This window comes from Dendrobium catenatum, unplaced genomic scaffold (genome assembly GCF_001605985.2).
Source record: "Dendrobium catenatum unplaced genomic scaffold, ASM160598v2 fragScaff_scaffold_847, whole genome shotgun sequence".
NCBI classification, from domain to species: domain Eukaryota; kingdom Viridiplantae; phylum Streptophyta; class Magnoliopsida; order Asparagales; family Orchidaceae; genus Dendrobium; species Dendrobium catenatum.
This window is the reverse complement of record NW_021319309.1, coordinates 1,087,731-1,113,919: the sequence shown is the minus strand read 5'-3', so window position 1 is coordinate 1,113,919 and position 26,189 is coordinate 1,087,731. Positions and strand designations below refer to the sequence as shown.

The following is a 26,189-nucleotide window of genomic DNA, read 5'->3' as shown; positions in this document are numbered from 1 at the left end:
CTTCCTTTTACAGAGAAAGATTTCCTCAACTTCTTAATGTCCATGTCGGCATAATTAGAAGGTCTTAAGTTGGGCATCTATCAAGAGAGCTCGTAGAAAGCACTTAGAGAATGATACAAGGGAGAGTAAATGAGAATATATATACATGTATACGTTCAAAGCAAAAAAAAAGAACTATCAGACATATTTTGTCCAAACAATCTTTCAAACAAAATGTACTTTCAGATATATTTTTCAAATAAATATATATTAAAGATATTTGTCCAAACATATGCATTATGAAAACATATAAAGTCAATTTTCCTTTTCTAATTTAATGCTAAATTTTGAATATCATGAGACCCGATATTTAACAGATTTATATATCTCTAGCTAATTATCTTTTCTCTCAGAGCAACTCAGTGCCCACTAGCTCTATAATCTTCTTCTCCTCTTACAATCTACTTCTCCAAAATCTAGAGCATATTCTTATGATCCTCTTCTCTATTATATTGGTCCACCCTTTACTCATCACCAGCACATGCAGAACCCTACTTGACGGAATTTTATTTGGTCCAGTTGACCGAATGCAAGGAACATCCGGTTGTAGGCAAAAACGCGCCTATACCGAGGTGTACCGAGTTTTTCAAAAAACTCGGTACACCTCGGTATAAGCGCGTTTTTGCCTACAACCGGATGTTCCTCTGCATCCGATCGGAGGACGTAATAATTGTTCCTACTTGACACGGCCCCTCACGGCGCTTTCCTATCTTCATTTCATCTAGCAAGGAAATCGGCATCAGTGCAGCCTACAAAGCTTTATTCCTTTTATAATCATTTAAATCCTAAATCTCAAACTAAATAGCCAAATAATGTATAAAAATTTCACAAACAGCATTCAAAATTTAGCACAAAATTCAATAAATTTTAATTTACATAATTTTTTTAATTCTACTTTGAGTTAAAATCCAGGTATAGCCAAACAATCCCGTCTTTTAAAGAGAGAATATGATATTGCATTTTATTGTTTGAAAAAAAAAAAAATAGAGAAAATGCTTCTTTCATTAAATCATATATTATACAATGAGAATGATGAAGTCCTAACCTCATTGCTAAAAAATGCCTAAGGGTCATGCATATAAACAAATTGAAAATCTAATTGTGCTTAACAGAAAAAAAAATAAAAAATCAATTCCTGATTGTTATTTTTTGACTCAAATAGACTTAACTCGCATTCTTCCCTAATTTTTGAAAGCATAGGGCAAACATTATAGACGACAAAAATCCAGAATGAAAGATCCGAGATAGAGAATAACTCGTATGCTTATGTAGTTCCAAAAACCAGAATACCAAAAAATATTGCAAGCATTAAAGCCTTAAAAAAGCGGGACCAAAAAAATGAACACGAATAAATCTTTAAAATTGAAGAGGAGAAAAAAAATGGAGATGTGAAATAGTAAATCAGAAATTCAGAGATGATGGCAGATTGAAGAAGAACAAGAGATATTCATTGCTCTTAAAGGCAGAAAACTTAAAATAACAACTAAAATAACAGGAATAAGGTACATGAGTGCAGAAATAGAATGTCGAAAAGGCCGAATTTAAAAATCTTGTGAAGAACAAAAACAGGGAAGGAAAGGGCGTAATTCATCTTCATTTTAATTATTTTTGAAAAATAAAAAATAAAATTTGACCAGAACAAGACCTTAGATTTCTAGCTGATTTTGAGCCAAAAAATAAAAATTAAAAAAAAAAATTCTATTTTGACATAGAACTCGATCAATATCCACTTGATATAAACTCAAATGTTACCCAGCCATCAAAGTAAGAACAAAGATTCTCGTTTCAATAAAAAGAGAGCCATGAAACTTTTCCCATCGAACTATGATAATTTTATATACATCACATAAAAGCACGTAGTGCTCTATAAGACGTTTTTACATTCAATATTCCAGTTGCAGTACGTGCCCGACAAAATCGTCACAAACACAAAACAACAGACATACCTAAGAGCCTTCCCGCGGCATGGACTGATGTTCTGCAACAATACTCTGCTTAAACTTTTCTGATGCGAAAAGCATCAGAATGATTTAACCTGATTATAATCGTGAAAAGGAAACATAAAACAGAAGGATTCAATTTCAAAGATTGGGTACCTTATCAACAAAATAACAATGGATATCACCGACCTCATTCTCTGCCATGAGCATAAGCATCTCAAGACGCTTATCAAATTGAACTGCACTGTCATCTCTCTTATCAAGTTCTGCACCCTCAGCCTCAAGCCACTTCTCTCGCAAGTCATCAAGAAGATTGGCTTGACCGGAGTAATCTATGGACCCAGGAGCACTAGGGCGCGTGGTACGAAGAGAGGAGTCTCCAGAAGGTGGAGGAAGGGTCAACAGCATCGCCCTAAATTCTTGCGTCTCGGCAAATGTCTCAAAGTTGCATGCCATGATATCTAAACAGTACTCTCTAATCTTCATGACCCCGTACCTGCAAGATTCCATAGGCCATTTCAACAACGTAATGGATTATGAGAAGAAGACGAACCTCCCAAAACTTTTGATGTTGAGAAACACGCTTATAAAACTGGTTGCCGAAGAAAGAAGCAACAAATTCTAGATGATTTACATTACTTAAAACCATAAAATGATCACCAACTACTCTTCTCAAATTTCTTTGAGTTCAACATAGAGATTGGAAAAAGAATGCCAAGAAGAGGTGAAATTATTCTGTGCGGACGCCGAACGCCGTCCAGAGACCAATCAGAATGCGCACGTCACCCCCTGCTTGGTAACCAACTCCGTACTGCTCAATACCGCGGCTCGGTACCGCTAACATGACGCAATCAGGTCGGTCTTCGGACGGTGAACTGCATTCAGCGTCCGCACAGAATAATCTCTCAATGAAGAGGGCATGTACATGTACTAGATAGACAGGGCGCACTCTCTTGATTTTCGAAGTAGCAAATCTAAAAAAAGCTGCTAATGAAGATGATAGTAGTTTCTATCACAGTTCAAACCGTCCGATTTAAATTATATGTGCTTATCGATATAATTTATGTATTCCATCTTCAAAAACAATAAAATAGATAGCAATGCTCTTCATGATATTACCATACAAAATTCAAGGATAGTTTAAAAAAACTCCATTTTAATAAAAAAAAAAAGCATATTTGTAATGGTAACAATAAAACTGTAATGAAGTTTACATGTCAGATAATATCACCCAGTTACAGAGTTCTGCAGGAGATGCCATTTCCAAGTGAGATAACAATGCATCGGCAACAGCTCGCTTAAGAGAAAACAACAAGTATCTTGAAGCAGCATCAAACATTTCTTCTGCCTAACCAATCAAAACTGTGTATTAATAACCTAAATACACACAAGAAAGAATTTAACGCAATAGGTTTTTTGTTCATTATAATAGCAAGCAGAATAACCTGATCAGGATCCACATCCGTCAAGCCATCGGTGTACCTGAATTCAAAAATAAAGTGCATACTAGAGAATAATGGAACAGAATATTTTAAAGGGGAATAAGACAGCAAGGGATCGGTATTTTTACATGTATTCTATCATCTTCTCAAACACCTCTGTACTTAATTCATGCTCCTCCAAAAATGGAACGGAAGAGCTTGATAGGCAATCATTATTTTCCAGGAAATCTGTCATGCGAGACAACCTAGCCTTAAAATACTCTGACCTGGATGCCAGTATAACTTGGTGACAGCGAAAAATTCTTTTTCCTACTTTTATACAAACATCAGCAAGATCATCACCATACTGGCCCATGTGCAACTCATATAAATTACTATCTGTATGTTTGTAAAGAGACTTGACAACGGAAGTTTGTAGAATTTGACGCAAAGCAGAAGGAAGTCTATCCTCCTCTGGTAAAGACAAACCTTGCAAGATAAACCTTTTCTGGGAATTATCCACTTCCTTCAATGATTTATACTCTGCATATTTTTGATGAATAAATTCCTTTTGCACAATTTTCTGCAGTTCTTCACATTGGCAGGCTTTGCATGTGCGAGCAAGATCCTCCATATCATCCACTGCAACTTCAAGCCTATCAGAGTAGAAGAAATGGATGAGACTGTACAAAGCAGAATAAGATAGCTTCTGGCTGGAGAATCTCACTTCTTTTCTCTCTTTCCAATCTAACTCAAATTTTCTCTTAAAAAAGGGTGATCTTGCACTTAAGATTACCCGATGAGCTTCAATAGGTCTTCCATCTACATAAAATGTGATATCTGGAGGGATAGATACCTCACTAAATGAAATCTGACCTGTTCAAAGATGATTCATGTGTTATTGGTCATCCACCAGAGAAAGAGAGACAACATGAAGGTTAACTTAATCATTAACAAACTGCAATTAGGAAAATGAAAAATTTCACCTGAGTGATCCATTTTTGTTACAATTACATGAGAGCCAGAGGCCATGGACCTACTGATATTACACTGGTCCCGTGCATGGCAACGCACAGAAGCAAGAAATCAGTTTATATGTTAAACAGATCAAGTATTACGAGTAAATGCAAGTGGGAATTCTCTCAAATGAGTGATGCAGTGCCACTATAGTGGACCTTAATGCGCTCAACTGCTACAATATTAAATTCATTGTTCTGACAAGCTACATCCAAGTTCATGCCTAGAACTTTCACACTCAGCGTCCAATATCAAAGATCAAATTCAACTTAAAAAAACTCAAAGAGTGTGTCCATTATGAAGACATAAAATGTTGATCTAACACAGATACAAGGCACATGAAAAAGTGGCATCAACCTGAAAAACTCCTTAAACAATTGCTTGATACTTTAGCCCAGATACGCTTGCTTCAAGCACACCCACCAAAGGAACATGGTATACAAGAATACAGACGGAATGTCTTGGATAGAAAGCATAGCTAAGTTAACCGATCAGTGATTAGGCCTGTTCAAACTTATAGTGTACAGCAGTTCTTGTAAAAACCCATTAGGAGAAAAAATCTCTGTTAGATGTTTCCTCAAGTTTTAGCACTACGTATTTCGCAATACAATAGCAGCTCAAAATATATATTTATTAAGTGAAAATACTATTGAATATAAAATATGTGTCATAACAGTGATATGATCAAAGTGAATTATTTTGAATATAAAATATCTTTCAATTGATAGGTCCAAAACCCCTCTCAACAAATTGCAGCAGTTGTTTCACTCACTTTATACATTAGTCTCCATCCAAATTTAACTAAAAAACTGAACCAGGATCCTCCTATGGCTTTATTAAATTGGCCAAGGTAACAAATTCGTTCTTTTCAGCAATAATGTGCAACAAAAAACTTCAATAGGCAACAAACAGAATCATATAAATGCATGCTCATGATCAAGAGAATCACCCTGCAGGAAGACTAACCAACAAATATGACCAAACCAATAGAAAAATGTTAAATGATGCAGCCGCCCACCCCACTGCACTTTTCCCTTTATGGCATGACAGAACATGGTTGCTGGGCAGCAGACATTCAATGGGGCTGCAGCTGGCAGCAGGCGTCCCAAGATGAAAGGAAAGTTGCAACAATAAATGAGCTTTTGTTAATGGTTTCTCAAGAAAGAATAACAACCCACAGATTGCAATAATGGAGGATGCGGTCCTTGCTTTATTGCAAGACAACAACCAACGAATTATTGAGGCTGATGTTGGGTTTTTATTTGATAGGTTTTAATTTAACAAAAAAAATTTGCATCATGTAACTTTCCTTTCTAATTAAGATATGTTTATTTCTTGCATGTTTTTGCTTATGGTAAACTTCTATATAAAAGGTGAAATTTCAGTCAATAAAGGGCATGGAGTATTCCCTTTTATTTCTCCTATATTTCTCATCTAATTCATCCTTTCTATCAACCTTTCAGAGTCTCATTTTGGGCAGCCCACTAGTGGGTTTTGTTGGTCTTTTGGCTTGCTATAAGTAAGGAATAGGGGGAGATTTCTAGGGTTATGCAAGAATTGAGTTTTCTCTTAGCCACCTTAGTTCCTTTCTCTAAGTTTTCTAGGGTTTGTAGTGGGAGACCTTGTCCTTCTCGAAGTGGACAAATTGTATCTTGTTTCTTTTGGATTTCTAATGCAAAGGTTCTTGTTCTTCCTCTCATCCCTCTTGTGCTTATTTTTCTTGGATTTGGTGGAGAAATCTTTTCTTTGAAGGAGCATTAGGGCAAACCCAAACTTAGGAACCCTAGGGCATATCAAAGAACTAGATATATTGAAATTTTGATGTTGAAAATTTCGCTAAATTGTGTAATTTACAAGATCATAATTGGGACCTCAAGAAAAGAAGCATAAGTGTCACAACATACTTCACTCGTTAAAATTTGACAAGAGCTAGATATCTTCAAGCCAAATGATTTGTGTGAGGAGCGTGGATTATAAAAAATGAAAACCAACTATTTTCCTATAGTTCTTAATCAAGTTCTAGATAAAGTGCGCAGAAAAATCATAGGGATCATCCACTTTCCAAAATTGAAAAAAATATATATATGAAATCTGATGGGAAGAAAGCATGCGGAGAAGGTTGCCTAAAGATACCAAAAGTATTCTCTTAATTGAAGAATCCACACTTGTCATTAGAAGTCTGGAATCAAACCCATGACATAACTTAGGGCATGGAAAGAAAAATAATCTTTAGTATGATGCCTGTAAAAAGACTATTCATACAAGAAACTTTTGATAGAAACTTTCAAACTAAAAAATAGAACAATCCTAAAAATTAGCACAAAGACACTGATGCTTATCAAATTAAAATTGAAGAACTACTAATGAAAATGTATAAAAAACCGTAGCGATATTTCCTTAAACAAAGATCAATTGAATATTCTATAGAAATTAGTAACTGTTGAAAAGGTATAAAAAAACCTTAGCGATATTTTCTTAAACAAAGATCAATTGAATCTTCTATAGAAAATAGTCACTCTTGAAAAGGAAACTACCTCAATTTTAGCCCAGAAATGCACTTTTCTTGTTCTTAATTATGCTAAGAGAGGCAGAAATCCTAGCTTATAGACATTTGAGCTTCAAATAGCATGGCAGATTATTCTCACCTTCTCATCTTACACTCCCTCAGTTGAAAACCTTAAAGTCAAAAATTGCTAATGATTGAAAATAACCCAAGCTTTGTCTAAATTTTATTTTATATGTTCCAAATTTCTCTTACTCTTTCCTGCAGACAACAATAATTTAAGGATCAGAGATCAGGGAAGAAAATTGGTAGTGCTATCAAGTTTGGTGTATGCTACTTGATGAAGATTCCAAAGAGTGTAGCTTTGCAATCAACAATGATCTTTCTACTATAGAAATTAAATGAATCAAGTTACATTATGGCATTATAAGGCAGGCCATCCTAGTTTTCCTTGCCTTAAGAACTTATTTCCTTCTTTGTTTGGTGATAAAATGTATTTTCCAATATGAAATTTGCCAACTTGCAAAATAACAAAGAGCTATCTTCAAACCTAAGCCATAAAAACCACCAAACCCTTTCTCATGTGCATAGTGATATTTGGGGTTCATCTAAATTTTAAAATCTTAATTCCAAATGATCATTACTTTTATTGATGATCACACTTGTGTGTTGGCTATACTTGTTAAAATATAAATATGATGCATAACAAATTTTCAAAAAGTTTCACAACATGGTTAAAAATAATAAGCTGAAATTCAAATCCTTCACTCTAATCGAAGTATGAGGTATTTTAACCACATAATTAAAAATTGCATAAATCAGAATACTATTATCCATCAAAGTTGTAGCCCCAACACTTCTTCACAAAATCATATAAATGAAAAATAGACATCTCTTAGAAGTGGCTGGATCCATTATGTTCTCCATTAATACCCATAAATATTAATAGGCCGATACCATGTTTGCAGTCTGCAACCTTATAAATTGGTTGTCTATGAATGTGCATCAATTCAAAAGTCCATTTATCTTCCAAATACTTTCTAAATACTTGTATCATTTCTAATCTTCTCCTTTGGCTTTCTGTTTCACTCTATTTTCCCACAATCATGAACCTAATATGAATAAATTTAATGTCAAAGCCTTCAAAAGTATCTTTCTTTAGCATGGGGTAAATCAAAAGGGATATAAATTTTATTTCTCTAAAAATATATTTTTACATTTTTTCCTCTGAATTTCTCCAACTCATAGATACCACCGAGTGCATCAATCTTCCTAAACTTGCACAATCTTCCTAAACTGGATAATGTTTAGGTTATAGAAACTTCTATTAACTCAATTCAACAACACCCCTCTGAACTTAGTGTTTACTCTCAAAGGAAGAATCTACAAATAAGTGAAACAATTTTTTTTTTTTTCTGAAGCTTGTCAAGAACCTACCTGGACTCTGTAAGTTCACAAATTCTTCTTCCATATGATATTTTTATATAATTGCACATTACTCTAAGAAAAGACTCATACTTATACTCAGCGTCTTCTTATAAATATGATGAGATATAATCATATGTCCTCAATAAAAAAAAAAAGAACTACAACCTAAGAAAATTTGAGATCCGGGAGGATATAAAACTAGCTCTTAATAAACTAGAATGGAGAGAGGTTATATACGAAAAAATGAAGGCTTATGAAAGAAATGGAAAATTAGAAATCATTCATAGGCCCAAGGATGTCATCCCTGTATGTTGTGAATGGATTTTCATTGTGAAATATCAATCTGATGGATCTATTGAAGAGGTATAAAGCATAGCTTATTGTACAAAAGATTCACTCAACCTTATGAGATTGACTATTCTAAAATTTTAGCTTATGTAGCTAAACTTAACATTATTCAAGTCCCGCAAATGGAACTCAATATTATCTAGCCACTTCACCGGCTAAATGTTAAGAATGCACTCTTTAATTGTGACTTAAATGAAAAAGACTACATGGATCTCTCTACAGAAATTAGTGGCTTTGGAAAGATAGGCTTTTCATATGAATTAAGAAAATCATCTATGGGCTCAAACAATCTTCTTGAGCCTAGTTTAAAATAGTCAACAAAGTTATGAGTCAACATATATACAAATAGGCTCACTTTGACCACACCTTATTATATATACACAATGATGATAAGTTTACCATCCTAATCATATATGTTGATTATATCATTGTCATTTAGATGATTATAATTTGTAGAAATTACCTTGAATAAAAAAAGAGTAAAAGCTCTAAATAGTTCCCTAACTATTAGTAAATGTCCTAACTTAGTCTTAGGCTTTCATAATGACTCAATTTAGTCCCCCGACTAATAAAATAAAAAATAAATAAATAAATAAATAAAAATTGTAGTCCCCCGACTATTAGAAAATATCTCAATTTGATCCCAATGCCAAAAGTAACAGTTAAAATTAATTCCAACATTTAAATGTGAGGGTATTTTGAGTATTATGGTGTATGTGAGATTATATTTTTTAATATTATTTATTATTTATCTTATTAAAATAAATACAAAAATCATAATAGAAGTTAATCCATTAAATAACAATAGTAATAAACATGGTTAACTTTCATTATAATTTTTGTATTTATTTTAATATGATAAATAATAAAATATATATAAATAATAATATAATCTCACATACACTCCAATATCCAAAATATCATCGCATTTAACTATTGGGTTTAACTTTAACTATTATTTTTAGTCTTGGAACCAAATTGAGATATTTTCTAATAGTCAGAGGACTAAATTAGAGCATTATGAAAGTCTGAGACTAAATTGATCATTTACTAATAGTCGGGAGACTATTTTGGGCTTTTACTCAATAAAAAAACTTGTTGAAAAATTTAAATTAAAGAACTTCGACATCTTGAGTATTTACTCAGAGTGAAAATATCCATAAACAAATATATCCTCACGATTTCATCGAAAAAAAATGTTCCAAATATCCTAAAAGAAATTGGTTTAACTTGAAGAAATCATGTTGACACTCCAACAACTTTAACATTAAATTGAAAGTTGATGTCATCACTCCCACTAAGATTAGTTGAAACTCATCAGTATGGCTCATATTGGATATTATATCCCACCCACCCGATCCTACTAGATTTCAGCAATATTCTTCCAAGTTTGGTGGATGGGTTGTGACATTTTCTACCAATAATGCAACAAAGTATACCCAACAAGCCGGCATTAACATGTGATATGATGTGATACTACTAGGAGTTATTTGGAAATTAAAAAAAAAAGAAACGATTAAAGTGTTGCTTCTTAAGAATTTACGCTGTCGATCTGCGGTTTCGCCGGCGATAAACATGTCGGTAGCGTCTGTCGATGTCCTCATCATGATATATCTAAAATTTTGAATATCATACATATGACTATAAATTTGGTCAGAGAAGAACATTACTCTTAACATTTTATTCTTGTATTATATTATTATATTATCTTTTGTTAACATTTGTTTGTATGTCACTCGATTTTGTAAATGTATTTCAGTCACATGATTCATATGCCTATTGCTGATATGTTTTATTTTCTAATGTCCCTATTCTAACACTAGTGATTTCATTTGTTATCCTTGTCTATATTGTTTCACGAAGATTATCACTTAAAAGAAAAAAGTATGCATATGTCATTTTACTCTCCTAATTATATTATTCTTTTCAGATTGAACCAAGTGATTGTGCAGTATTGTGGTAGGAGCATACTTATCAATGGCGAATGACACACCATAGCGTAAAGTTTCATTTAGAGCTACAATACATAGCACATAGAGCAGTGCCCATCATTTTAAACATGGAACATAATATTAACTAATTATAAATAAAAAATATATTAATATCAAATGCTATTAAATCGAAATATAGACCATCATCATAATAAAAACAACCAAAGTGATTCCTAATTTTAAGTAATAAATACCTCAATCATTAAGAATTCAAAATATTATAATCATTTTTCAAGTCTATTTGTTTTGTAAGAAATGCAATAATTCAAGACAGCTAAGTTCAACTTAATAAATATTAATATAAATTATTATTTTAAATTTCAGACCCTAAAAAAAAGAATAATATGTGCTATTTGCACCTTGTGCTGCGCGTTATTGTTCATATATGGCGCAAATAGTACGCATTATTTTGAACAAGTATGCCATGCCAAGCAAATGGCGACCACGTCGTCCATGCATCATGCCGTGTGCTATTTCAATCTATTGACATGTATAGGTATGAGCCAAGGTTAGAGCAGACACTTCATAATTGAGAATGAATTACTTAAGACTTTATTATATTCATTTGAATGAGTTGTAAGAGTAACACTTTAAACTCTTAGCGGCATGGATGGAAAAATTTAATATCTAGGTATCATTGTTATCATGGATATATATATATGTGGATGTCATTTAAATATACTAGCTCTAATAAATTTATTATTAGTAACTATCATGCATATTGTGGATGTAAATTTTAATTTAAATGTCAACATAGCGTAATATTCAGCCATCAAGCCATTAAGTTGCCAAAAATTATTGAAACAATTTGATAGTTCCAGGCAATAATCCCTACACAGTTCTTTCATTGGTTGCGTCAAAACAAAATAAAAGTTGGTGAATTTATGTTGAATGAAACTAACTTATAATATTATCATCAAATATCAATTTCATATACCTTGATTGGTTGATATGTTGAGATGACTTTGAAATTTGGTTTCAGAACTATCATCAAGTAAGAATGCGAGAAGGAGAAGAATAAAAAAATTTTAAAAACTAAAGATAGATTATATGAATTGTTCGTTAATCAAACATTTCTATGAGAATTATGAATCATGGCCTTCAAAGTTTCTTAAGAAAATTAATGGTTGTGCATTTTTATAATATCTTGAAAAGATTATTTGGGAATCTTAGAAATGTTTTTGAAAGTATTGCAGAAGGTTAAGTTATATTTGAATATGAAGACAAGTTTTGTTGTGTCATCTGTGATATTTTTGGGATATATTCAATCAAGTGAATAATTATTTGTTGATCTTAATAAAATTAAAGCAATTAATACTTATTGAACACAAAGTAGCATTCATGAAATTCAAACTTCTCATGAAATGGCCATATTCTATAGAAATTTATTAAAGAATTTAACAATGATATAGCACAAATTACCAACTATCTTAAAAAAAGGATAATTTCATCGGATGAAATTTAATGATAATAATTTTAAAGATATTTTAAATAAAAGTTTATAAATGCACTGACGTTTAAAGTGGTAAATTTTAATAATGTATTATAGATTTCTTGTGATGGTTTTAGTATAGGCATTAGAAGAGCTCTTAGTCGAGAAGAGCATTATATTGCTTAATTTAGCAAAATAATTTATGAAGCCAAGCCAAAAGATTATAATTACGAAATAGAGTTTATATACTTATGCAAGCCCTTCTATATTGGAGCATTATTTATTACTTAAGACTTGTACTATATTCTAATCATCAACCATTAAAATATCTAAATTAACAAAAAAAGTTAGACTATAGAAAAGTTAAATTGGTTGAATATCTGCAATAATATACTTTTATGCTAAAACATTGTACTAGGTGGAGTGTTTAACGTCTTAGCTTTGAACAAAAATCCAGCACACATATAGATAAGAAAGAGAATAGTGTAAGAACTATAAAAGATACAATATTTTTTTAGACGAAAAACCCAAGAAAAGAAAAAATCACGGTCTCCTCCAACAAGTTTTTTTTGATCCACCAGTGTTTATCATTTATTACAAATGATCCCCTTCCTCAAGGAAAGATGTTGATGCAATATAGCAAATATACATCATATAGAGCATGTAACACGGTTAGATTTGGAAGAATCCAATGGCATAAGACTTGTTCTTACGAGATAGTTGGCCTGTTTGTTTGGTCGAAAGGACTGTAGTTGGGTGATGGTGATTGGAGGGATCGTAGTCGGGAAATAGAGATTGGAGGGACCGTAGTTAGTCAACAGTGATCAGAGGGACCGTACTTGAGCAACTGAGAATGGAGGGACCGTCGTCCGATGTTAGAGGGACCTTCGTCCGATGATGTAGGCCAAAGGGACGGTAGTCGAGCAATAGAAGTTGGAGGGATTGTAGTTGAACAATGTTAGTTTGAGGACTGTAGTTGGTCAACGGTAGTCCAATAATCGTAGTTGGCTGGTGATGGAGGTTAGAGGAACCGCGGTCAGACAAAGAATGTTGGGTTAGGCGACGATGGTCTGAGGATCGTAGTCGGTCAGACAGCAGTGGTTGGAGGAAAGTAGTCGAGCGATGGTAGTCGAAGGGATCGTCATCGGGCGACGGAGGTCGAAGGGACCATCGTCGGGCGATGGAGGTCGGAGGGACTATAGTGGGGCGACGATGGTCAAAGGGATTGTATTCGGGCGACGGAGGTCGAGGGACCGAAGTCAGGCAACGGGGGTCAAATGGATCATTGTCCGGTTTGACTATTGTCCGGTGATGAGAGTCAAAGGAACCATTCTCCAGCGATGGGGGTTAGGGGATAGTAGTCAGGCGACTCAGGTGGGTGGGACGGTAGTCGGGCAACTGAGATTGAAAGGACCATAGTCTGGGGGCGACGAAAGTTAGAAGGACCATAATCAAGGGTCAGGCATGGGTGGTCGGAGGGACCATAGTCGGGCGACGGACATCAGAAGGATGGTAGTCAGGTGATGGTGGTTAGAGGGATCATAGTCAGGTGATTGAGGTCAGGGGGACTGTAGTCGGGCAACAGAGATTGGTGGGACCATAGTCGAGCAACAAAGATTAGAGGGAACATAGTTAGTGGGCGACGAAGGTCAGAAGGATCGTAGTCACAGGTGTCTGAGGACCGTAATCAGTGGGTAACAACGATTAAAAGAACCGTAGTCAGACAACTGATGTCCAAGGACCGTAGTCAGCAAAAGAGTATTACGACAATGGCCAAGAGACAAAAGGTCTAAAGAAGATGGTCGGGCAAAAGTCCTGTAGCAACGGTCAAGCTAAGGTCCGACAGTGGCAGCTAGGTGGATGTTTAGTGAAGATCGAGTGGTGAAAGTCCGGCAATGACGTCAAGTAATGAGGGTTCGCCGATAGTGGTGCTCGGGTGGAGTTTCAGGATTCAAACCTCTGAGCTCTCTTCCCTCTCTAGCCAAGGGTCCAAGCTCTGCCCCTCTCATGCAAAGAGTGGGGGCCTATTTTTAGATTTTTAGATGTAGCATGCCCCGTAAATATAGATAAGATCTGAAGCGATTTGAATTGTTTCATCGAACTGCCAATATTGACTCCCCTAATTATGAAGCTTTTCTTCAACATTTATGTGTCTAAATGGTGTTGGAATCAAACGATCTTGAGCTCGTTTTATTCATCTCATCGAACCACTCAATTATAAGCATGTCATATTTAAAAATTATTGTCATCCAATTAATTTTCTGAAGTTTCCAACTATCTTTCAATTTTTAATTTAAATTTCCAACAATGTTTCAGATTTTTAATTGGGGACAATTTGGGGCGGATTGGACCAATTTTGGCGCCATTGCGTCAGTTCAACTATAAGTTTGTTGAAATTGAAACTAATTTGTTCTCAAAAGTTTCCAACTGGATATGTCTCGAGATTCATAACAGATCAAGCCGATTTTTAGTGATGTATCAAGTATAGTTTCTATGATTTTGCAAACAATGAAAATTAAAGTCGTTGACTTTGAATATACTAAGTAAGATTAAGCCTCTTTTTAGAATTCAATGAAATATATAATGCATTCAATAATAAATCATAAATAACAGATAATTTATGATTAAAGATGGCTATCTTTTAAAGGAATTCATTTTTGAATTCCTTAATCATTTTTAAGAGATTTTCATATTCTAGAATTGCATGTTGGTAATGCTGTCCATCATTTTAGCTAAAGTTATGATTAAGAGAAGATATTGCTAGCAAAATTTAAAAAGATATATAGCATGAATAATTTCACAATAAAAACTACTAAACAGATAATCAATAAAGAAATAATATTGGATTATATACATCTTTGCTTGTTTTCTCACAAGTCTTGAGAAGATATTAATGTAGATTTTCCTTAACACTTCCACGAACTCTTAGGAAACATAATTCTATCTTTTTCGTTTAGGATTGCTTCTCTAAAATAGCTCTTTATTACATGCAATAACATTGTTGACTACTCATATATGACAAAATTATACTATAATGAGGTAGTTCTATTATGCCTAATGAATATGTTAAATTTAAAATCTCTTTTAAAAAAAATGGAAAAAGATGATAAATTAAATAAAATTTCAATTTTTATCAACCACAAATTAATGGACAAATTTAAGTTATTAATACGCCTACTAAAAGAGCATGCATAAGGTTTTGATAATACTTATAAATAAGTTTAAAAAATGGTCTATTGACTATTTATGGAGGCTATTTTAATCCAAGACTATCTAATGTATTTGATTTTATCTCCACTACTCAAATTTGATAAAAAATAATCTCTTGAATTGTCAAATCTGATCCAAAATAATCCAATAGATGGATTATTTTGGATCATATTGAAGAGTAAAGAAACTAAATTAACCCTCTTATATGAGTCTATATCCTAGAATTATATGGATCTTATTTAACTTCATTTTGAGTATAATCTTGCAAAATTTGACCAATCATTTGCATAGTATATGCATCATTTGTATGAAATTATTCGTAAAAAATTGACTCAATTATGACAATTATGCGTCAATTACATATGTGATTAAGGGTTATGTCTTACGTAGAATTCAAGCCAGGTAAAAAATAATGGTTCGTCTAAGCCTGAAAATTTTCCCACAATGACCTTCAAAATTTTAATTGCTAGAATAGTACTGTCATATAATATCATAAACATATTCGAACAAACACTTATATGTTTTAAACCCAATAACATTCTGGTATTAGGCTAATGGTTAATGTTTTTAATTTAACGTTGTATCATGAAACAAATGCCTTGAGTTCGTTTCTCTGTCCACTTCCTCCTTTGAATTCACATTCAACATTTTTACAAACAATTGTAAATTGTGTGCTAGAAGCATTATTAAATTATGAAATTATTCCCGTTGTTGATGGTGGATACAAAAAATATCTTGTGTATTGGCGCAATTGGCTTCAATGTGATGTCTTATAGATTACTCTGAAATAAGAACAATGATTATATTCAAATTAATTGACAAATATCAGATGAACCATTCAGTGGAGCCACATAACTTCTCGAGCGGGGTAAAATTAATGCAAATCTTATCAAAAAATGTAAGGTACCTGCATTGAGATGAACAAATTGACAAGCTAGGTAGTCATTTTATGGTGGGCTCCGAAAATTCCATTGATGCACCCCGACCTCTCCACGCCAGTCTATTTTTCTTTTAAGTGTTTGTGACGACGGCAGAGAGTTTTAACGAGAATAGGTTCCGGGAGAATTTTCAGAAGACAGATTAGGTTTTAGATAAGACACTACCCAGATATTTCACCCTCATTTTGTGAGGACTTTTTTATCTGATTTCTGGTTTCCTATAGGCGCAAGCCCCTATAGTTAATTACCCCTCCTGATAACAGGAGAGAACTTTCGATTAAGGTTAGTCGTTAAGGAGGTCGTATGGATCACAAATTCAGTGTATAATAGCAACGGTTTTACAGTTTGAATTTGATTTTATGATTTGGAATTTATCACCATGAACTTAAAATTGGTGGTGGGAAAATGAAGACGAGTCCGATCAAGATCCCATGGTTCCGTCATTCCGGGTTATCATTTTCCCTGGTCTACTTAGTCAAAAGAGGTCACCTAATATAAGGCACATTATCGGCAACTATTGGTTGCTTCGTCCAAGAATACCTTGTAGAACTAAGTTGGTGTTTGTCTAAGGGGATATATCTGAATCCACCTTAGCTCAGAGGGCTTTATACCCATCAAATATACCCTATGATTCATCGCTCAAGGGTTTGACGTGTTAGGGAACAAACTGGATTTGGCCATGATCGTAATATAATGGTGTCATTTTGTGGCAAAACCACCCGATCATAGGGCACGTGTGATGTCCCTGCTAGCCCCTACTGGTAAGAGACTATTTGAGGATGAATCTTAATGATACACCCGACACACATTTGCTCTTTGTGAGCTGAGGTTAATTTCAAATTTATCATCCCGACAAACGGTTGTGGAATGTGGATGATTTTTAGTTTTAAATTTTAAGGAGATGTATTTCATTTCAAGAATGTAGGTTTTTGTGAGATTTAAGATTTGACCCCACTATTTGAGATTTTCTGTCAATACGGCCATCATCGGGGTAATGTTAAATTCACTTGTATTTTCGTAGAAATTTGGGAGGCATTTTGCAATTCAAGTCATGTCGACTCCAGTCCTTTCGAGGAGGATGAGACTTGAATATTAAACCCGCACAGCATTCTCGAATCGTTGGATTCGGAACTCAGATGTGACGATTGGAGCACAATCGGATTATATTTATTTTGAAAATAGAATGTTATATTAGTAAGCATTTGACCCTGCACAGCATTTTTGGACATTTATATTTATAACTTTAACATGATAGTCAGAGCACATACAGGTTGTAGCATTTGACCCTGCATAGCATTCTCGAATATCGTATTTGTAACTTTAATACGTTGATTGGAGCACATGCAGGTTGTGGCATTTGACCCTGCGTAGCATTCTCAGATATTTGTGTTTGTAACATTAATATGTTGATTGGAGCACATGCATGGATATATTTAGTTTAAACATATAATGTGTATTTGACCTTGTGCAGCATACTCAGACATTTGTGTTTATAATTGTAACGGATTTGTCGGAGCACATGCAGGGAATGTTGCACTTCAATTTAGGGGATCATATTTAATATATAAAGGGCATTTTAAAATATTTAAATATGATCAATTTGCGCAAGTGATTTTTATTTTAGAAAAATGCCTGCGATTTCATTTAAGGGCCTACGAATGTCTTTTATCCGCTTGTACACATGTTGCGAATCCAGTGGCGTCTAAGCTTTTAGCTTCAATTTCTTACATGTATAAGAGAGGTATTGTTTTTAGTTCACTTTGAGTCTTTAAAGTGTCATTTAGCACAACTCGTAGAGAGTATTTGCTCAATAGATATTAAGAGATCATGCTCGTATTCGTAGGAGAATTATCCTGTTTACTATAAGTTTCCCTATTCTTTCCCGTAGGTGGACTGGTTTATTCGATACAAGTTCCTTGTCCTTGCTTGTAAGCTAGTTGTTGTGGGAGCTGCTACTTGTTTGAGAGCAGTTTGAGTTGTCCGGTAGTCTCTGTTAAAGCATAGTTTAAAATTGCACAATAAGAGGCGCGCCTCTACGCAATTTGGTCCTAAATAGCCTCATTGCCTAAGCAATTTTGGAACTTGATGAGTCTTAAGCCTTAGGGAGATTGAGGCGCGCCTCAATGGCGTTATTGAGCAATTTGGGATGAGGCGTACGCCTCATGATAGGGGTCCCACTCATTTATGTTTAAAATAAAAAACCCCCTTTCTTCTTCCTTCTACCGGCTTACCCGAACCGAATGAAGCACTCCCGCAAGAAATTCGCAGATGACGGCTCTCCTGCACGATCCCAGCCTTTCCTCTGCCTCTCCTACCGGCAGCCACCTCACACCGATGAGGTTCTTGTGTCCGGCCACCCTCTACGACACTTCTTCAACTGGTCTTAGGATTTTTTTTAGTTAAAGGTATGATTTTTCAACTTATAGAAAATCTAAGGTTTTAAATTTTTTGAGATTTTTGTTTTATTTTGCATTTGTGCTTTAGGAAACAAGATTAAGGGCAAGAAAAAGTCTAATACGTCATTGCAGAGGGACCCTTCTTGAAAGTACAGTGTACAGGATGACGTAGGCAGCAGTGAGAAGACTTACGTGTATTTGAAATACAATTTTTGTGATAAAATGGTGAAGGGTGGAGTTACCAGCATGAAGGAACACTTATCCGGCTCGCATAAAAACGTAGCACCATGCTCAAATGTGCCGGATAAGGTGAAGGATGAAATTACTGCTTATATGAAGAAGAGTACCATGGCAAAAAACATTTACAACATGAGCAATTTGATGAAAGGGACGAATAAGGTGCTTATTACAGGAGCGAGAGTGGAAAGGGCTCTTCCTCCACTAAACATAATAGAGGTGGCCGGGGTCATATGGACTAGTATATGATTAATCCAGGAGAGGATAGAGGACAAGCATAGATAATGCCTGCGACTGGTACTAGAAAGGGTTGACGTCAAGTTTGTATGGATATTGGCAAATTTTTTTTTTAGAATGTCATTCCATTTAATGTTGCGACATCGCCAGCCTACTTCAATATTTTACGATCTGTAGGGTTGTATGGGAGAAGGTTGAAGGCACCTTCCATGTACGAGTTGTAAACATGGATTTTGAAGGAGCTATAAAACACAGAGCAGAGTATTGATGAGATTAAACGGACATGAAGTGAGACTGGCGTTACTATTATATAAGATGGATGGTCTGACATGAAGAGCATGAACTTGATTAATATTCTTATAAACAATCCCTATGGCATGGTGTTTTTACAATCAGTTGAAGCTTCATATGAGGTTAAAAATGCTGATTTCATTTTCAATTTATTAGATGGAGTTCTTGAGGAGAACGGGGAGCAATTGGTTATTCAGGTGGTGACTGACAATGCCAGTGCATACAAAGCAACTGGTCAGATGTTGATGGAGAAGAGAAAACACCTCTATTGGACCCCTACACGGCGCACTGTATTGATCTCATATTGGAGGAACTTGGTGATCTACCTCAACACAAGAGCAACCTTTCTAGAGCGAAGAAGACACAAAATTTATCTACAATCACTCATGGGTCTTAGCCATAATGAGAAAGTTCTCGAAGAAGGAAATCATTCGCCCTGCTACTACTAGGTTCGTTATTACATTTGTGTACTGCAAAACATTTTCAATTTCTGATGCAAGTTTATTCTACAGGTTTGCCACATCTTATTTGACACTGTATAGCAGCTAGATGTTAGGCAACCTCTTGAAGCTATGTTTACATCAACACAATGGCTTAATTCTGTGTGGGGCAAGAAACCTGAGGGGAAGAAAATACGAAGGCTGATTCTAAATGATAAATTTTGGGCAAGTGTGACCTATGCCATATTGAGCACAAGACCCTTAGTACAAGTTATATGATTAGTAGATGCCGAGAAGAAACCAGCCATGGATTTTATATATAATGCAATTGATGAGGCAAAGGAGTTGATTGCACATAACTTGGGAGGAGAGGAGGCAAGTTTTAGAGAGATTTGAGATATCATTGATGTTCGGTGGGAGGTCCAGTTACACCGTCATTTACATGCAGCGACGTATTATCTCAATCCTCAATTTTAGTATTCAGAGAGAAAATCCTCAAATCCAGAGGTGAAGCTGGGCTTGTATCATTGCATGGGGCGACTAATACCGGACTAGACCATCAGGGAGCTTGCAGATTTAGAATATGTTCTATTTCGAAATAGGGAGAGATTTTTTGATCTGCAAGCTGCAAAATCTACTATTGTAAACGCTCTCTAGGTAAACTTATTTTTACAAAATTTTCGTACATGCATAACACTTTAATATGTTCTGATTATCATTTTTCTTCTTGAAAATAGTTGAATGGTGGATCCAATTTGATGATTTTACCCCTGAGTTACAGAGTTTTGCAGTTAGAGTTTTAGGTCTCACTTTTTTCTTCCTCTGGGTGTGAGCGAAACTGGAGTAGATATAGTCAAGCGCAAACGAAGAGAAGAATTCGACTTTTAACACTTAGAATGAACTCCCTTGTGTATATTATGCAGAACAAGAAGTTGAGAGATAGGAGGTTGAGGAACAAGGGGTTGAAGGATGATGAGGACCCTTTAGTGTGTGATGATGTGGCGTCTGATAATGAGTGGTTCATAGATGATCAGACAGATTTATCATTATCAGACCTGCAGCTAGAAGATCTAAGTGTGGATGTCTTGAGGGGCGAAGCAAATCAAGTTGGCACATCCACTAGTACCACACCACACACATCCACTAGTTATGCAGCACAATAAGCACATAAAGGTATCTCATAATTTCTTATGTGTTATTATATTATATATATGCAATTAATATGACACTAATTATTCTTATTGAACAGGGAAGAGAAAAGTGAGTAACGTTGAAGATGATAAAGATTTGACATTCATAGATATAATTGGAGATGAAGAAGCCTCCCTTGAAGACTCATTTAGTGATGGGACATATTGGATTTTAGATGTTCTTTCTTCTTTGTACTTTGGGAGTTTTTGTAGACTTATATTTATGATTTTGTATTTTAAATTATGTTATGAGATGTATATATTGCATCTATTTTATTCTTTTTCACTAATTTCACTTCCATTTAGATGTTTTTATTATGTGATAGACTAACTGTTAATTACCTACTAGAATACTTAAATTCTTATTTATGCAATTCTTCGTCCGTGAGTCTTACGCCTATGAGATGTATATATTGCATCTATTTTATTCTTTTTCACTAATTTCACTTCTCATTTAGATGTTTTTATCATATGATAGAATAACTGTTAATTACCTACTAGAATACTTAAATTCTTATTTATACAATTCTTCGTCCGTGAGTCTTACGCCTCATAGCGCCTCGAGGCTTATTTACGTAATTTCAAACCTTGTGTTAAAGGGTTGTTTTGGAGAGTTCATATGAGTTGTTTGTTAATTTGAGAGCTTTGCAACTTGAAACCCGTTTGGAGAGCTACCAGTTTGGGAGTTTGTACATAAGTTGGATTATTGAAAATATTGATTTCTAGCATTTATTTTATTTTAATTATATTAGTTAATTATGAATTAATTAAATGAATTTTAATTGAGTTTTAATTTAAATTCAATTGGTTAGTTTATTAATTTTGAATTTCAAGTGTATATTAAAATTGGTTTTATTAAATTTGATTATTAACTAATTATCTGAGTTAAATGAAAATTGAATTTTTTAATTAAGATTTAATTTATTGAATTTGTTAGTTGAATTTGTTAGTTTAAATTTTAAGTGTATGTTAAAATTATATATATGTTGAATTTGATTTGCTTAATTAGATTAACCAATTAATTAATTTTTAAATTTAATCAGAGTTTTGGTTTCAATTATATTACTCAAAGTTTCAATTTGAATTAATTTAATTAATTTAGGATTTAATTTTAGTTTAAATGAAATTACATATTACTCTCAAATCTAAAATTTTAATTTTATTTAATTGTTTAATTTAACTGTTTAAAGCTTTTGATTTAAGTTTTTCAATTAATTGAAATCAATTTCAAATTAGTTCAATTAGATAGAGCTTTATTTCAAACTTATTTAAGTGCGTTCATAAGTCAATTAGTTAATTTAGAATTTTAACTTTAGATTAATTAGTTGATTTGTTACTTTACTAAAGTTTTTATTTAAATTTTAAGTTTTGTCTGATTTTAAAATTTTTATTGGTTAATTAATATTGCAATTAGATTAATTAGTTGAATATTTTTCAATCTTTCCAAAAATCCAAATAAGTCCAAAAAATTTCCAAGTCCAAAATTTTTAAGAAAATTTCGGCAACATCCTGGCATCCCCTCCCTGCGCCGGGAGGTAAGGAGGGCACTTGCCCTTTTAATCAGCCTGGCCGAAAAGATAGTCAACGAGCAACGGCTTCGGAACATTGTCAGGTCCTAGAATCGAACTTTGGAAGCTTTGATTGACTACGATTGGTTGCAGATTGGTTGTCGACGATTGTAGGTACTCGATTGAAGATCCCTTTTTCTTTTTTTTATTACATTGATTAAATGAATTTTTGATTTAATGTTTATTCAATTAATTAATTTCAAGTTCATGTTTCTCCAATCTTTCAAAATTTTGGCTAAGTCCAGAATTATCAAGTAAATTTCGGCAACCTTCATACGTCCCTTCCTCATCACTGAGAGGTAAGGAGGGCACTTGCCCTTTTGGCTCGACTCGACCGGAGCGAATCAACGGCGAGGAGATTTAGAGAGCGATTGAGCCTTCAAGTCTTCAATCCCTCGGTCGGATAAGCTCGACAACCGAGGGTTTCGGGGGACCAAATTAAACCCCGGGACTTCCTTCAAAAATCTTCAATTTGTTTTCGTACATGTTTGAAAATCCCTTTCCTCTTCTCTCCTCTTCTCTTTTTGTTTATTTTATATATATATATATATATATATATATATACATATATATATAGGGAGAACGAAGAGAGCCCGATCGGACTAGGGCATGGGCACGCACGGCAGAGGAGAAAGCGGGAGTTGGCCTGGTCGTCGGCGGAGGCGGCAAGCCGGCCGGTGTCGGAGTCGGCAAGTCTGGCGAGCCGATTGCGGCTAGGACACTGGCTCGGAGAAGGCGGCTTCTGGTTGGAGGTAGGAGATAGAGGAACAGACGGCCAAGTCGGATCCGGCCGGGTCGACGTTGGAGCAGGAGGTTGGAGGTCGGGCCGGTGAGTGCAGGGATGTTGGAGGCCGACGGTCGGTTCGGAGTTCAACGGGAGCCGAGAGGTAAGTTCCCAACTTCCTTGCTTTCGATTTCTTGCGATTCTCCTAAGTTCTTGTATCTGTGCATATGAGAGTGCGAACGAGAGAGGGTGAGTGTTTTGTGTCATGAGAGATCATGGGTGAGGTCGTGGGATCATGCGATTGTGGGGTCAGCAGTTGGATCGTGGGTTGTGGTTTTAGGTTTACAGTCAATATTTACTTCTACAATTTTCTCTATTTTTATGAATTTCAGTTTTAGCTCTTTCTTTTGAGCATGCCAATGATGTTCGCTATGATAATTACTTGTCTTCTCTAGTTTTTTGGATTCCTCCCTAAGTCATTTCTCTATTTTTTCTCCCCACCAACTTGGGCTTATATTCTCTAGTGTGGCGATCAATGTGGCCTTTGTTACTCGTGCATCTGGATTTCCTTTATCCTTTTCTAGGGTATCAGCAATTTCAACAATGGATGCATAAGATTTGAGAGAGGTCGGTGACATAAACTTAAGGCAGTTTTTTGTTCTAGAACAACTACAAGAATTGAGGCCCATTTCACGCAGTTACAAGAATCTTTTGGTTAATTTAGATTCAAGATGTGGTTGCCAGCTTATTTTTGGAATTTATTGCAATTTTTGGGAGGTTTTGTGATTATAAATCAGGGGGGTTTGTGTTTGTACAAACATTTTAATTCTTCTATTTGATTCAATAAAATTTTTAATTCCTATCCTTCTCCTAATGCAAACGGAGATTAAAAGTGTAAAGGGGAAGTTATCTCTATGTATAAACATGAGGCTTGATGTTAACATTTGATGATTGCTTACCTCTTCTATTTCTTATACTCTAATTTCTAGTTATTAGTTTGCACGTATGATTGAGTTTGTCAAATTTGGAACAATTTTATTTTCAGTTGCAAATACGGATTTCAAAATAGTCCTATTTCAGTTCATAACACCACACAAACACAAAGCCCAGTCCACAGCTATAATTCAGCATCAGACAAAGGAAAAATGATAAAAATATTATGGCCCCTGAAGGTATTACAACAGAACCACAAATTTATTAATTATTACTAAGATCCAGCATCGCTAGCAAGGAGAAAATGATAAACGAAGAAGTAAATAAAAACCTTTAAACGAACGACTAAGAGAGTGATAGCACGCAACCTGACCTGCAGCCCTCAAGGCAGCGGCGGTAAAATCATCGCACTGCTCCAGATAAGCCACGCGATTTGCTGGGCAGCTGAGAAACGTATCCCTCAGTGCAGCCGGTAACGGAGCGAGCGGTGGCGGCCGGGCCTCGAACGCCTTGAGGAGTCGGCGAACGCGTAGATTAAGCGCAGCGTAGTGGCAGCGATCCCCGTCGAAAGTGTGCTCCGAGCAGATCGCACCGGCCTCCAGGAGCATCCGAGCTGCCTCGACGTGGCCCGCGAGGCAGGCATAGTAGAGGGCGACAGAATCCCACCGGTCGCGAGCATTCACGTTGACACCAGAGTCGAGAAGGTAGCGGAGGCGGTCGACGTCGCCGGCCCTTGCCGCCTCGAAGACGTCACCGGCCGGGACCTTCTTAAGGGGGATTGAGGGGTGAAGATCCTCCGGGTCGAGCTCAAAGCCATCGAGGTCAAGATCAATCGACCAAGTGGGCATTTGATCGTGCGCTATAGTTTCAGTTAGGTTTCTGCCGTTTGGATTGTAGCTTTTGGGGGACGCTCACCCTGGCGGCCAAGCAGATCTCGGCTCTGATCTATGTCGGGGAAATAATGGAATCTTCGCCTTGGAATCAAAAGGAATCTACGTCTGGATCAGAACGGCATTAGACGAGATTAACGAAATACGTGGAAAATCATGGGAAAGTCTGATTTATATAGGCCCCTAATAGCAGAAATTGTGAGGAATATGTTCATATTTTATTTAAATAAAAAATATTCATATTTTATTTTTTAAAATTAAATTTACTTAAATGTTTATTTCAAATTTAAATATTCTCATTTCTTACATGAGTCAAATATTTAAAAACAGCTGCAATAAACATTAGTCCAAAATAAGTTCAACATTATTATAAGAGAAATTTTCATATTATAGGATACAAATAATATTTAATAATAACATAAACAATAAATTACATTTAAATAATTATAATTCTATATAAGGGAGTGCAATCAAAATAGGCATGATAAAACAAATTATAAGATAGATAAAATAGAGAGGTATCATAATAATTATGATACAACAATCACAAGATCAAAAGTATTATATTAAATCTAAAATATAACACATTTTAATTACATTCGTTATATCTTTCATGTTCTTAGAACTAGCATTACATTAAATACAAGTAATTACAATTTTATTACTATGTTTATGAGAGTAAAGTATAATATTTTAGGGTAGTGGCTACTAATTTTAACTCACTCCAAGGCTCTTAGGTGCATCTCTAAATAATGGCATGATTTATTGATTACATGAGTTTAGAGTTTGATTACATTACTTTGATGATTATAAATATAATTTAATGTTAAAAAACTACAAGTCGATTATGCAAAAATTTATCAAATTCAATAACATTCTATGTTGCTAATTCATAAATATATTTTGCATACTTTTGGCCATTTCTTTATTATAAGAGGAATTATCTGCAAAATATTGAATTGACTAAATAAAGATATGTAAGCTAATTCATAAATATATTTTGCATACTTCTGGCC

The 26,189-nt window shown here is 34.8% G+C and overlaps 1 protein-coding gene across 2 annotated transcripts; it reads right to left on the bottom strand.

Annotated features, from left to right (window-relative positions):
• Window positions 1–1,848: 1,848 nt before the first annotated feature.
• Window positions 1,849–25,307, bottom strand: LOC110104036 (BTB/POZ domain-containing protein At2g04740). 2 transcript variants are annotated; one of them, XM_020832973.2, is made up of 5 exons: window positions 24,657–25,307; window positions 3,550–4,276; window positions 3,425–3,461; window positions 3,194–3,327; window positions 1,849–2,475 (listed from the first exon to the last, which is right to left on the bottom strand). In XM_020832973.2, exons 1-5 carry the CDS (start codon window positions 25,129–25,131, stop codon window positions 2,121–2,123), a joined length of 1,728 nt encoding a protein of 575 aa, XP_020688632.1. In that variant the 5' UTR covers window positions 25,132–25,307; the 3' UTR covers window positions 1,849–2,120. The 2 variants fall into 2 exon arrangements, with proteins under 2 accessions (XP_020688632.1, XP_028552655.1); XM_028696822.1 differs by having other exon boundaries at window positions 2,341–2,475; window positions 3,194–3,323.
• Between the last annotated feature and the right edge of the window lie 882 nt (window positions 25,308–26,189).

Coding starts and splice junctions, on each gene's coding strand:
- LOC110104036 (XM_020832973.2), bottom strand. CDS start 25,131: ATGCCCACTTGGTCGATTGATCTTGACCTCGATGGCTTTGAGCTCGAC. Junction 3,462..3,549: donor GAGAAGATGATAGAATACAT/GTAAAAATACCG, acceptor TTTTGAATTCAG/GTACACCGATGGCTTGACGG. Junction 2,476..3,193: donor TGGGTGATATTATCTGACAT/GTAAACTTCATT, acceptor GGAATCTTGCAG/GTACGGGGTCATGAAGATTA.